The sequence below is a fragment of the Chrysemys picta genome, chromosome 15 (assembly GCF_011386835.1).
Source record: "Chrysemys picta bellii isolate R12L10 chromosome 15, ASM1138683v2, whole genome shotgun sequence".
Lineage (NCBI taxonomy): Eukaryota > Metazoa > Chordata > Testudines > Emydidae > Chrysemys > Chrysemys picta.
The window spans coordinates 13698996-13713947 of NC_088805.1; the positions used below are offsets into that span (position 1 = coordinate 13698996).

A 14952-nucleotide genomic window follows, 5' to 3' on the forward strand; every position below is an offset into this window, starting at 1 on the left:
TACGAAGGCCTGCCAGGAAAGCAGACACATCACCACCTATAAAATGATGTAAAACTGAATTTGGTGTGTCCTTAATACTACAGAGGAACATCAGATTTGCCACTCTCAATCAGACCTGAGGTCCTTCTATATCATAGTATCTTGTATCCAAGTATGGACAGTGCCAGATGCTTCAGAGGAAGGTTCAAGAAACACAGCAGAAGGCAAATGCAGGATAATCTGCTTCCCATGTAGGTATCATCTTATTATTTATATTTGTATTACTATAACACCTAGGAGCCCTGATTATGAACCAGGATCCCAAAGTGCTTGGTGCTGTACAAACACAGAACAAGAAGTCAGTCCTTACCCCAATCCCTAACAGTTAGAGAGACAGGCTTAAGCCCTGAAGCATGAGGCTTTATATTCCTTCCAAAACCCTTTTTTTTAAAAAGCATTAACTGTTATAACTATGAATATTCTTGTTATCCACATAAATGTCCAATCTCTCTTTGAATCTTGCTGAAAATCTTTTTCCATGAGGCAGGTACTACAGCAGTTTAATTAGAAGAGAAGAGTCATGGAAAAAATAAAGGTAAAAAATGTGAATTTCCGATTTTGCTTTCAAACTGTATCCAATTTATCTGGAACAGTGGAGGAATCCTGTGTTAGGAAAGTGCCTAATTGAAGCAGTGACAAAGGAACTGGACATGTTAACCGCTCCTCTGGATTTGGTATACTGCAGACCTTAGGTGACCTCAGTAAGCTTTTTATTTTTTAAACTGACTATTACTTTAAAAGCAGCATAGACTACAGAGTAAGGGCCAGGTACAATGGTGCTTTTTGTTTGGCTAGGCTGCCACTGGTATTCAGCATGCAAGTCCTATGCCAAAGAGAATTACCAATGAGGCACTTCTCCAGGAAGCTGGGCCATTGCCATGAATGTCTGTAAAATCTGGAAGACCGAAGGCATGGAGAGAAAGCTGGAGAAAGCATATCCCATGGTGGGTACAAGATTGCTACAGATGGATTTATTGCTCATTAAAACAAACTTTCAGAAATGAAACCAAAAGAAAGACCATTCAGCTTCTATGGAGCATGAAACATTCTTACCTTGGGTACAGCCATGTCCTGAGCTTGTGCTGGTCACGGATTCCACTTGCCAGCGTGCAGCCTCAGGCGACGGAGCAACAGTAGCCATTTTCATCTGCTGGCAAAGTCGGGACTCTTGCTGCTGAAATCCAAGCCCTTCCAAAGGTCCTTCCAGCTCCTCCTCCTCTTCATTAACGAAAGATAATTCACAGATAAGAAAGGGATTAGAAAATCGCTTAAATTCTAATTATTTTGTGTGTATTTTACAACTGGTGGGCATTTCGTTACTCTGCCACTATTCAACCACAGCATGATTGAAATTAAATACTGGCAATTTAAAGTGGCAACATTACAATTCTGACACTTGGTACCATCAATTAAAGCACAGATTTTCATGAAACCTTTAAAAACATAGCATTTTTAAAAGTTGGATGGAACACTGCGTGATAAATAATTCTCGCATATGCAAAGGCCGCATCCATGTGCCAAGTGAATTCCCTAAATGTGTATATGTGATCACAACTTTTGAGACCTGGGGATTGGAACTCCTGTCATAAGCACTATTACACAGACAATGCAGAAGTAGAATAGTTGGCTGGAGTGCCATGCCAGCACTGATCCAAGAGATCTGTGTCTGATTATTGGTGACAAAAGATACATACTATATTAAAAACCTCCTTAAAGCAAGCTATAAGGTTATTTATTATGAGTGCCAAGACACAGTGGAAGCAGCAGCTTGGCTTATCTATCTTGGAGACAAAGAATTATCTACTGTAGTTTTACTAATGCGTTTTTTTAATTAACACATTGTGAAATTCCCAGATTCTGGTATTCAAAAGTATATACACATACAGCTCAAATCCTTATATTGTGGGTACTGGTTTGCACACTCTCTTTCTCTCTATTCCACCCCCACACATACCCATGCTAATTTATATTAGAAAAATATTTAACTGAATGCAATTTTCATAGATTCCAAGGCCAGGACTGCATATTTTATATGAGTAGTATAATTTTCACTGACTACCATAAGATCCTAATCATAGTCCTTTCTGGAAAGGACAGGCTGAAATAACTGTTAGCTTTCTTAGATTCACTAACTGATAACAATGCTTACTACCCAAGGAATATATATTTCAACTTGCCACCATTTCTGGAGAAAACAGTATTTTTGCAATGAGAAAACCACTTTTCCATCTCCATCCAACGTAGCTAAGATCTCACCATCTGTTACTCTGATGTTCTGCTGCTTAATTCTTGCCTTTGCAGCAGGAGTTTGAAAGGAAGGTTTTATGTCTGAAGAACCTGCCAACTCTATTAAAAGGAATACCTAGCTAACCTGGGGTTCCTTATCTAGGTAGAATTATTTAATGAGTTACATTTCCTAAATTTCTTGAACACAGTTGGTGAGAATAAGTTTACCAAGTCAGATGGTGTGAAAATATTGCACTTGCAAATGTTAATTGGTCATAAAAAAAGAAATGTCACCTAAACTGATGCCTGCTACCTTGGATTCACTCTACACCAGGTGTAAGTGTGGTTTAACAATAAACAAGAGTACCAGAGGCTGTGTACCAAAAGAACAACAGCCCTGAAGTGGACTGAAGACAGGATGAATGCCCTATATACTGCTGGCCTTTGAGGATATGTTATGGGCTAGACACTCTAGACTTCCAGAATCAAATGATTGCAAAAAAATTCTTCTGACTCTGAGGTAGAGAGGAAGGAACATTACACCTCCCCAAAAGAGAAGCAGGAGAACAATGACGATTTTGGGGGATTATCCTGTACAACAGCCATGCTATCAAATTCCACCTTGCTGCTGCAACATCTCAGATGACAGATTTTAAGAATTTGGGATAAGCATAAAGTGGTCTTTATTCACCGAGGTTTGCCATCTACTGTTACTTTCATTAGATAAAATACTAAATATGAGTGTGCTGTAAATCCTGTAACTAAAGTGTAACCTAAGAAGAAATCACATGTAACTGACTGCTAAGCCATATCAGGGGCTTAATAATTCAGCAACTAATTAAAGTTTACCACTCATTCACATTAAAAGCTGTGATTTCTGTTATTGCCTAATGACTGAATACTTACCCTTTAATGCTGATTATTTGCTTTATTTGATTATAAGGTATTTCATTGTTTGGACTGATTTGCTATATTTTGATTCTAACTAGACTGTCACGTGACCTGATTGATTGGGTCTTCTGAGCAATCAAATTTTAGCCTAATGGTGCTAGCTTGAAATATACATAGTCTATCCATGTACCTGTCCCATATTCAATAATTTGCTTTATTAATTTATTTTGAATTTGTCTTGTATATCTAGTTTTACAGAGTAAGATTAGATTTCACTTGAATAAAATTAGATTTAATTTGCCAGCTCCCTTTCACTCTTAAGAGAACACAAATGAAAGGACATAAATCTGATAACTCTAAATATGAATTTGTATTGAGACCTTTCTGGAAACAGCGATTGTTAATATAATATTGTAATGAATGCTCCAGACTACCAGAACGAGGAGCCAATGTCAAGTTAATCAATCAATAACTCTACTCTCAGAGGTGTTAAATGCCCAGTGACTGAATTATGCCCCTATATTGGCTGAGACTCTTTATTCTCTTGTGACTATGATGTTTTGTGCCACGGTTACTTGAGAGCAACATCTTTTTTTCCTAAGTTTAAAAACTGAATTTACAAACAAAATATCAAAAAAATTCACTTAACCTGTGGTCTCACTGCACACAGATGTGTACACATATATATACAAATGTCCCTGTCATAATTTGTACCAATGACACTTCAATATAATGGGAAGTTATTCACTACATTTCTTTCTCCTTGAACAGACAGAAAAAGCAAGAGACTGAAGGATAAACACAAAAAGACACACGCAATTCAATTTTCTCCTATCCATCTAAAACAGGTTCTGAAGAAAATATCCCGATACTTGCCTTTGTGGAAGACACTGTTACAGCCCCGACAAACATAATGTATTAGTTCAGCTTATAAAAACTTTCCCCAGGGAGGCAAAGACTCCACTAAGTCATGAGCTACAATATTCTGCATCAGCACAAAAGCACAAGGAAATCGATACAGCACAGTCTAGAGGTGTTCAGAAGCTCATTTTTAGTCCTATTCAACTAGATCTTTCTATATCACACAGTACTGGTACGAGCCTGGTACATTTGCAAATGTTAGTTCTACAAATCCAGCTTCAAAATAAAATCAGTTTTTGAAGACATTAAGAGGAGATGCAATAGCCACCAGTCCCTGGGCAGAAGATGGGACAGATACAGTACTTCAGAGATTTATCTGGCACTCAAACACTATAGTGCAACTTGCAAACTGTAAGCACAAAGGGAAAACACAGATTTGCAACATAGAAAATTTATGTTAATATTTAAATAGAAAAGTTCATGTCTGTCTGAGCAAAATGGAGCTGAATAAGATAAAATTTTAGCGTACCCCTTCCCAACAGCTCTCTATTATACATAATATAACATACACAATAGAAAGAGGCACATCATACCTTTCAACATCTCCCTGCTTTAGTGAGGAAGAAACAAGCTGAAAACAATTCAGTGCAACAACCTACTCCAGCTTTCCTCTCCAACCTCTTTCCACTTGTTGCCAGGGTAACCAGTGTTTGCAGATGCCTATAGCGGGCGCCTGGGTTCATGACTTCATTATAGTTAATATTCTCTTTCACTGCCTCTCTTTATACAGAGAACACATTATATACATATATACTCAACTGTAGATATATATATTATAGACTTCCAGTGAGCATCATATATACAAATATGACACATTATTTTGCTAATCTAACATGTATACAATGAAAAAAGGGCAAATATTCTCCCTGCATTTTACACGTGAACAGAAAGTTTACAAGCAGAGGGGCTGTAAGTGATAAACTGCTGTTCTGCTCTCCTTGTGCTCTGTACAGTGTCATTTGATTTCCTTGTCCCGTCAGGTATTACAAGAGACCAACATTATGATGTTAATGTTTTAAATCAAAATCAAACACCTGCTTTTATTTATTGACAAAAACTGACAAAACAAACTGGATAATGAGACTAACACCTTAAGCAGATACTTTCCAGCTGTTCAAGGAGGCAACTATTAATACATACACACAAAGACATATTAAGGACTAAAAGAAAGGGAGAGAAAGAGCAAAATATCATCTCATCATAGGAAAGATGAAAGAGCTGAGCTCTGAACTCAAACTCCAAAACAGATTCATACCTGGGTTTCCAAAAGGCATGACTCGGGGAAACCATGGCCAAAAGTATCAAGTGCTTAAGTAGACAATACAAAAAACCCTACAAGTATTGTGTTATGAGAGGAAACACTAGGAAATATAATACTATTAAGTAGTCCTATAGTACTTTTACATCATAGAAACACTTTAGACACAGTGAAGACCCAATTCTGCAATCTTTACTTGTACTGAATAGTACTCACATAATTAGACTCAGTGACCTCAATGGGTTTAATTGCATGTAAGTACTACTCTCTGCTCGAGCACAGGGTTACAGAAACAAACCTTAATTCACCATGCAAGGTAGGTAAGTATTGCTATCCCTATTTTTCAGATGGGGCATAGACATGGGGACAAATGCTCTGCTCTGAACTCCACACCCCCATTTCTCCCTCCCCCCCCCCTTTTTAAAGTGATCAGTGAGCCTTCAAAGCGCTGTGCTAGTGCTTAAGGCCGTGCACACGATAGAAAAGCTTTCTGCATCCTGCCTACCCTCAGCCTGAAGAGAGGAGAGCTCCATGCCTATAAAAGGGAGAAGAGTTAAGTACTCCACAGAGAGTTAAGGAACATGTCCAAGACCAGACAGCAAATAAGTCACAGAGGTAGGATTAGCATTTTGGTATTTCTGGCTGACAGTATTGTGCTTAGTTTAGTCTATGCTGCTTCTCTAAAGGGAACAATATTGTACCTGCAGGGAAATGGATTAGATGACTTAATATGGCTTTTGTATCTCTAGGATTCTAGGTCTTTAGCATGAAGACCCACTTTAATACACAGAGTGGAGAAAGTTATATTGGAACAGATGAAGAGAAAAAAAAAAAGGTAGAGCGTGGAAGTTAGAAGAGGGCTTAAAAACATTGTGACCGATATCAGTGCACAAACTGTGACAAGAATGACAAGTAATGAGTATTTGAATGAAGTGCAGCATGCAAGAAACTAGATACAACAATGAAGCACAAAGCCACAGTGATAAAAATTCCTTTCAGAGAAACCTGGAAGAAGGTAAAGTTTTGGAACAAAGTTCTGTGATATGATTAAATGCAAGATGCTCAGATACCACGGTGAAGAGAATACTGCACTCTAATGGAAAGGTGAGAGTATCTATATCTAGGTCTATGAATACTTCGAACCCCAGATGCACATGGGGGAAGGGGAAACCCTAAAAAAGAATGTTTTGTTCCCAAAATCCTTTTTCTTTTATTAAACTTTTAAATCTGTTTCTAAATATTTGTTGAAGACTAAAGTTTGGTGTCCAGTTCCATGATTTCTTTACAGTGCCATTTAAAAAACAGTAAGCTAACTGATTTTAGTGTCTTAACATCTGACTCAGCAGTAGTTAATAACTTGGAGAGAACAACATTGTACACAGCACTACTAGAGTACAGCAGCAGTTTTTCATTTGTAGTCCATTGCTGGTGAATTTTATGTACGTTAATCTGTTGGACAGGTCCATCAATGGCTATTAGCCAGGATGGGTAGGGATGGTGTCCCTAGCCTCTATTTGCCAGAAGCTGGGAATGGGCGACAGGGGATGGATCACTTGATGATTATCTGTTCTGTTCATTCCCTCTGGGGCACCTGGCATTGGCCACTGTCGGAAGACAGGATACTGGGCTAGATGGACCTTTGGTCTGACCCAGAATGGCCATTATGTTCTTATGTTGTTTGAATGCAATAGCTGCCTGGAAAAAGCCATAAGTCTCTCCCTTCTTTGACAATATTTAATCCTTTCTTGTCCCCGAGCCAAATAAACATAGTAGAGGTTAGTGAAAGCTGCCATTAGATTGGTGAGTGGTTAAAAAAAAGTTTTAAAGCATTGTATAAATAAGTTATGCAATAGCAGTGGAGTAGATTTTCAGCTGGGCCTCTATTCAGCCTTAACTTGGGTTAATGGGAGCACTTGCAGGTGATCACACCTATTAAAATTTCTATCACTTGCATGTGCACAGTTGTTATTTCATTTGCAACAGTAGAACAGCAATGTGCATGTAAGAGTTAGCATTTGCACTCAAAAACACCATTGACCTTAATGGATTTTCTGGGTGCAATTACTAACATTTCAATTAACTAGGGTGTTACACCATTTAAAGGGTGCATGCAAAGATTAGTGTCCATGCATGTTTGCAATTTTGCACACAAAAAAGAGGTGGCCAACAACTGAAAATCTAGCCCATAGTAAAAATCTGAAATGTATGTACAGTCAAAAGTCCATATACAATGTCTCACTATCCACTCCTCTTAGAAGGTCACCCTGTCTCAGCAAGATACATCCCAATATCTTTATCACAATTTGGTATACTGTAGGTCTATCTTTGTTGCTTTAATTGTATGTATACATGTACATAACAGATCTCATACACAGGTTTAATTCTATCAAGGAATTCTGGAGACAGAGTTTGTAATGAAAGGTTTCAGAGTAGCAGCCGTGTTAGTCTGTATCCGCAAAAAGAAGAACAGGAGGACTTGTGGCACCTTAGAGACTAACAAATTTATTAGAGCATAAGCTTTCGTGGACTACAGCCCACTTCTTCGGATGCATATAGAATGGAACATATATTGAGGAGATATATATACACACATACAGAGAGCATAAACAGGTGGGAGTTGTCTTACCACCTCTGAGAGGCCAATTAATTAAGAGAAAAAAAAAAAAAAAAAAAAAACAAACAAACAAACAAACAAAAACTTTTGAAGTGATAATCAAGCTAGCCCAGTACAGACAGTTAGATAACAAGTAATATATATCATACAAGTGGAATTCAAATGGTAGCCATCAGAAAAAGAAAGACAGTAAAGCTACTACATGGACTGAAATGTTTTTGGCATTAACGTATCATGCTAGCTGGCTAATTCAACCTGCTGTACTCCAAATAGGTATATCGTGAGGAGGAGGAGGCAGAGAACCTATCCAATCAAGTGATCAGCTTGTGCTGTCTGAATGTGAGGCAAGAGGGAATTAAGAGATCCTTCACAAACAGGAAAAACCCCACTGACATCCAAAAGTGAGGTTGTTCTCAGAGTGCACCTGTGGTGAAGAGAAGAAGAAAACCTGCATGAAAGGCATGGATCTTAATGGATGAGACAAAGGGAAGTGAGTATACCAAGGCCAAGTTTAGGAGGTGGCTGCAGCAAGAGATTAGAAAGAGTAAACACAGACTACTTGTGACTGGCTCAGAAGCTGCCTGGTTTATTCCTACTAGCAAATCCATCCACTGTAAAATCTCACCTTGGAATATACAACAACTAACAGATACCACATTGCTTGCCCTATTTCAGAAAACCTTGTGAAAAATGGAGATGAAAGCTCAGGAAACAGGAAAGGGTCAAGAGAAAAAAGGGAAATAAGGGAGGGAGAGATGGAAAATGGAAGTGAGGAGGACAAGACAACAAAGAAAAAGACATACGGATTTATAAAAATAGAAGGATTTAAGATGAGATTACCTACAAAGCTGAAACTCACTCCGGGAAGAGATCTTGTTAACCACGAACCTCAGCAGCTTCAGAATGAAATGCCAAACCCATCTCTTTGGTAGAGCTTACTCAAAATAATATCACATTTTAAAAAAAGAAATAAAGGAAAAAATGTTCCTAAAAACCAGAAGGCATGCAAGAAAAATGATTTTTTTAAAACGTGATGCCGTGGGAAGGCTTAGGTTTTGCATTTCACTCAGAAGGAAGACAAGGATTCATGGTCATACTGGTTCTCTTCCAGGAGCAAGTTTCAGTTTTTTGGGGGCCAATCATCGAGAAAGCGCCATCTTCTTTGCAACCAGGTACCATTCTTAGGTCTGACCGTTCCATTTTCCAGTGGAACATAGCTGTCCATGGAAATCATTGATCACACAGAGTTAGGAAGTCCCCAAGTTAACTCGGTCCAGTCCCAAAGATGGCTTTGAAGACAAGGACTGAAACCTTGAATTTAATTCAGCATTCAGAGAAGAGAATGAGAAATGGGGTCACGTGATCTTGGCATTCTGCATTGGAGAGCAGATGGACTGCTAGGCTCTGAACTAAAAGTAGCTTTAACAAAGGTTGGCATTTTGTCCCCGGGTACAGAAAATTACAATAAGCAAACCCAGAAGTTGCTGTGGATCACGGTGGCTAAGTCCAAACAAAACAGAAGGGGGTTCCATCTAATCAGCCATAGATGGAAAAGGGGGATTTTGGGTGGCGGTAGCTATTCAGGTATTCAAAAACAGTGAGGAGTCAAGGTGAACACTTACACTATGTACTGTATTAATATGAAGGCAGATGCCCTCAATGGAAGATGAGGTTAAGAGAGTTTGTGAGTTCTCTGAAGTACTTCCCACTCCATTTGCATTACCTCAGTCTTTTCAGGCTTCGGCTTCAATCAACTGCTGAACTCAACCAAGCTCAGGACAGCTGGGAGACTGTGCTATTTGTATCTGATGTGAAGGCAATGTAGAGCTGGGTGTCTTCTGTAAACATCTGGCATTTTAGTCCACGCTGATTCACAATCTCTCCTTCTTGCTTTATATAGATTTGTATTGAAAAAAGATATGAGAAATGGAGGTGGGATCTCTCTGAGAACTCTGGAGATGGACGAGCAAGTGCTCAACGTAACTCTCTGGGTACTGTCTCAGAGATATAAGTGAAACCATCTTAGCACGATCCTGTTAGATCTCTGAAGTGGGGAAGCAAAATTCCACACCCTGCCATATTAAATGCTGTATTAACATGTGTCAAAGACTTCCTATCCTACAAGGGGAGGGATAGCTCAGTGGTTTGAGCATTGGCCTGCTAAACCCAGGGTTGTGAGTTCAGTCCTTGAGGGGGCCACCTATGGATCTGGGGCAGAATCAGTACTTGGTCCTGCTAGTGAAGGCAGGGGGCTGGACTTCCAGTTCTAGGAGATAAGTATATCTCCATATATTATTATAACCGCCTTTATTTTGAGCTTCTGCTCTTGAGTTCACTATTCCTGCCTGTGATGGGGCACCTGCCCCACACTGGCTCTGTGAGGGTTAAAATCAGCCTAGCGAGGCTGTGCGGCAGGCAGCCAAAGATGTGGCTGCAGGGGAAACAGCCAATTAGGGTGGAGGCTGCAGACAATTAGGGCGAAGGCTGGACCAGCTAATCAGGGCCCAGCCAGCCCATATAAAAGGAAGCTGCAGACCAGCACAAGAGAGTCTGCTGCAGGGAGAAAACTGGCTTCCTAGAGGGCTCCTGGCAGGCTGCCAGGATTTACAGGCTCGAGGCCCTGGGAAGAGGGCAAAGGAGCTGGAGCCAGAGGTAGGAGCAGAAGGAACTGAGGCTACAGGAAAGTGGCCCAGGGAATAGAGATAGTAGGCTGGAAGGAAGAGGCAGCAGAAAGCTTCCGTTTGCAGGGTCCCTGGGCCAGGGCCTGGAGCAGTGGGCAGGCCTGCGCGCCACCCCTCCAGCCCCCCTAATAGCTGCTGAAGGAGCGGCCCGGCTGTGGACTGCTGAGCCGCTGCAAGGAGTGGCTGAACTCTTGTTGGAGGAGTCCCCCGGAAAGCAGGGGGGAGGAACGGGATGGTGACATGGCCGGAAGGCTGTGCCATGAAGCAGACGCCAAGAGAAAGGAGTTGTAATGGGTCTGCAGGCGGAAGCAGGGATGGGATAGCCACCACCCACCCAAGGGTGCACCTGCTGGGACTGAGCTAATTCCCAAAACGTCCAGCAGGTGGTGCCAGTGTGGTGGGTGACCCCGTGACACTGCCCATTATTTCTCATGCTGAATCAAATCTAGTACCAGTTCCTTCTCTACAGCTATGATCGTATTGTCACTCAACCTTCTGGGCCCTACGCAGCCTTCTTCAACCATCTCTGTATCTCATTTACTATATTTCAACAGATAGGGTTATAAAGCTTAGGTACTTTCAGAATGATCACTACATTCTTAACTTGTTCTGTTGTGTCCAAGCACTGCAAATATCTGGGATCAAAGCAGGATATTTACACAGTATGTATGTTGCAATACTTAGACATTACAGAAAGAACTAAGGATTTGTCTTAACTCTGAATTTCCTAGTTTTGGAAGGGTTATGTCACAGCTTCAATATTTGAAAAAAATCTGTTTTGCATGTGAGTAAAAGGGTCATTTACAAGTTTCAGGAAGAATGCATCATGGCAAACTAAAACAATTTAATGTATTTGGAAGTCAAAAGTGATAATGATCTGTACCACTGAGTACCATCACCATAACAGGCAGTAGCTAAGGTAGAGGTAAAAATAAGGCAACTGAAGGCAGGTAATTACATCTTAAAGTCCTCAGTGCATTCTGCTGTAGTCTCACCAGGGGGACCCAGCTCTCCTCCATATACTGCACTGTGATTCCTTTGTGAAGGAATGGAGACCAGAATACAATGTCAGTGATCTGCTGCTGCTCCTGGGAAGGGGTGTGTGTGGGGGGGAGGAGGGGACAGACAGGGAGGGCAGAAGGCATGTCAAAAGAACCATCATAAAACAGCAGATTTTCACCAGTTAAAATCTTAACCTTATATTTTAATGCCCTTTAAAAATCTCAGCATTTATTTAGCGGGGCAGGATCCCATTTCCCCCTCCCTCCATTTTATATGCAGATCTAGTGCAATACTGGTTTCAAGCAGAGTCATCCTCACTTCTGAATAAATCCAGATGTGGAAATCCTCTCTTGCTATCCTGTACCTCATTGCCTGGACCCATGTTAGTGTTTTCCTTCTAATAATCATCACTGGATTAAGAAATGGGGAAAAAAAGGGAGACCATCTGGGAAAAAAACAACCATACCAGTAAGATTTTCAGAGTGATGGAATAGTACAGCTATTGGAATTGTGTGACAGAGCTGGAGAGGGTTTATCCTACTTGACCTATTTTACAGCTCTCCCCTGAGTCAATTCTATGCTGAGCTAAGAAGGCTGGCAGCCCCATGTGAATTTATACCTAAATGTAGGAAGTTTCCATGCTGTCATTAGCACCTGGTCATTGGACTTCATCGTGCTGTAGTTTCTGTACTGGTTGCTGTATACCAGTTGCAAGATCCCATTAAAATGTTTACATGGGGAATGACTGGCAGAACACCAACACTGCTTGGAAAACTGTTGTGTAATTCCTTTATGAAGTCATGAAGAAATACAGTAGTTAATACTTGGGGACAGGGAATCCTCTGAGATGGACAAACAGACATGGTGGGGGTATGAAAGTGGCAATTAAAAGGAAAGGCAGGAAGGGGAAAAGGTGAAAAATAAAAAGATTACTTGAAAAATGAGGCAGAGGAGAGACTTTACATAGAAAAGGAGAAATAACGGCAGAAAAGAGCAAAAAGAAAGGGTAAAACTTATGAATTTAGCAATCATTGTTTAAAAAGTGGGGGTGTGGCTAGGGGAAAAGTAGAAAGAAAAAAGAAGCAAAGGACAGAGCAGTAATTGGTGTCTCTCTCAGCTAGAGAAACGACCTGTCAGGTGGGTCTGAGATCCAGACAGCCGGAAACGATACATGCACTCAGCACTGAAATGAGAGCTGTACAGAGAAAGCCTCTTGATCTTCAGACAGGAGACTTCAGGGCAATAATTTTGGCAGCTAACCCACCCCTCTTCCACCACCGGAAGATGTGCAGAAACCATGAAAGAAGCCATCAGAAGCCTCACAAATCCCTGAAAGGCCTAGAGAGTCAAAAGATTAAAATAAATGTTCCAGCCACTGCAGGATGGCCTGGAAAATTAGATAGAGGAAAGTATGTAAGAAATGCTTATGAGTTTTATATGTAAAGCAATGGCACATGGGAGCTCTAACCTGCATTGTCATTCCTACCTCTCTGCTCAGTGAGAGCACAACTTTAAAAGGCAGAGGTTTCATTTTTTTCCTCCTCCAAGGATGGACCTGAATTATTCTCTGTTGAACAAGCCTGGAAAGACATCCCATGATAATACCATATAATTCCATTTCTGGACAAATCTGACTGCAACCTTCTCTCCCTCCCACCACAGGATTTGTGGAGAAGGAAAGTGAGGTGATTATAATGTGACTATTAGTGGCGGATGTTAAATTTCAATTTCATCCTGTACTCTCTGAGAGATTAGCTCGTTGGGAAAATTGATTTCTCCCTGGTTTGCTCTTTGTTGCGGATGTATTCAGAAGATTATGTGCATTTAGCTGCAAGGCTGATTACATAAGGAAAAAAATCATGTACAGTAGGTGTGTGCGCATAAACTATACAAAGATACTCAGTCACAAAGCTAAATTTCTTTCAAACAAACCAGTTTGAGACTAGCTTATGAAGTATTGATGATGACTGTTAATGAGTAAGCCTCCAATACATTGGCACTACTCTGATTTGTTCCATTCTACAGTGCCTGGATGGATATATGACGTTTCATTCTTAACAGTAAACATACCAGGCTTGTGTAGATTTGTCTCTGGCTTTTAATATTATCTGAAAATAGTTTGATTATTTTCTTTATACAGACAGGGGCCAAGTCACTTCTGAAAAAGGGATTTAGGCACTTTTGACCATTGTGCCCATAATGTAAATATTAATTTGTGAAATATTCATCTACAAACTACAGTTTTGATTTTGATTAAAATTTTTGATTTTCAATGTAATTAACAGACGTCAAAAGACATGATCTTGTTTCAGATGATAATTTTGGGTAATTGAAGATGCATTGTATATATTTCATATAAAAGTCACATACCTTCAGGGCCAGATTGTGCCTTAAAGGCACAATCCCACATTGGGGGTATCTGTATAGCTGGAGGCGGCTAGGTTGTTAACAGAAGCCAGAGGAAGAATTGTGGTTGATTCAGACAGAATTCCTCCTGGGGCTCCACAGCGTACACTACAGCAAGAATTCTGCCATCTTTTAAGTGGGTGCATCATTATGCTTCTACACATGTGCACCACTAGGCTCTGCTGGCCAGTACAGAGTGGGGTTCGGGCTGGTCCAGCCTTACTTCATACCCTCTGTGGAAGTTAGTAATGCTGAGGGTGCTAGCCTATCACACTCCCTTTGCCTACTGACCATGCTGTGGCTGGCCTGTCGCCAAAAATGCAAGAATGAGAAGATTAATTGAATTCTCTCATCTTGCTTGTCTGTCTAGGACCAACTACATAAAATGGTCTCTAATAAGTCATGTTCTCATGCCAACCACTGACTCTAAACTGTATATATTTTGCATCTTTGACCTTATCATCTGCCCCTGTGTGCTCATCAAACTACATTAGGGCTACAAATATTGTAATTCCATCATTCCAGTCCTCTCAGCCACTGTTTATTCCGCCTCACACAACTATCATTCTGTAGTTACCATGGTTCATTGTAACTAAGCCAACCCTCCATTTTCCAGTGCAGAAATATATAAACACCCCAAAACAGTACCAATAGCATATCAGATGACTAAATATCTTATAAAATAATTTCTCTCTAAAATCTGTGGCATAAAGATGATGCTACCCTACAAAAAAGTTACTAGTATTGTACAAGTTTGGGATTTACTACATTCTGCATTTCTACACAAACACATGGGAGTGATATACATGTAGTAAGTTATATTCATCATGCACCTTTGACTACACATTGCTAACTAATCCATCTCCACTGGTATTATGTCTAACATTTCAAACGTCTAAGCAATTTTAAACCAT

General features: G+C 40.2%; 1 protein-coding gene and 1 long non-coding RNA gene across 14 annotated transcripts in view; one reads left to right on the plus strand and one right to left on the minus strand.

The window, feature by feature from the left end:
• CABIN1 (calcineurin binding protein 1) overlaps nt 1-14952 on the minus strand; it is a 242382-nt gene that overhangs the window by 28817 nt on the left and 198613 nt on the right. For all 13 annotated transcript variants that reach the window (XR_010592855.1, XM_065568352.1, XM_065568345.1 and 10 more), the window contains one exon: nt 1093-1257. Coding sequence is in view for 12 of the 13 variants with exons in the window: in XM_065568352.1 (XP_065424424.1) it covers nt 1093-1257 (165 nt within the window). In the remaining variant the exon portion in view is untranslated. The remainder of the gene's footprint in view (nt 1-1092; nt 1258-14952) is intronic.
• On the plus strand, nt 6013-8628 carry LOC101936321 (uncharacterized). Its single transcript, XR_255383.4, has 2 exons — nt 6013-6439; nt 8223-8628. It is a non-coding gene; the product is annotated as an uncharacterized LOC101936321 (long non-coding RNA).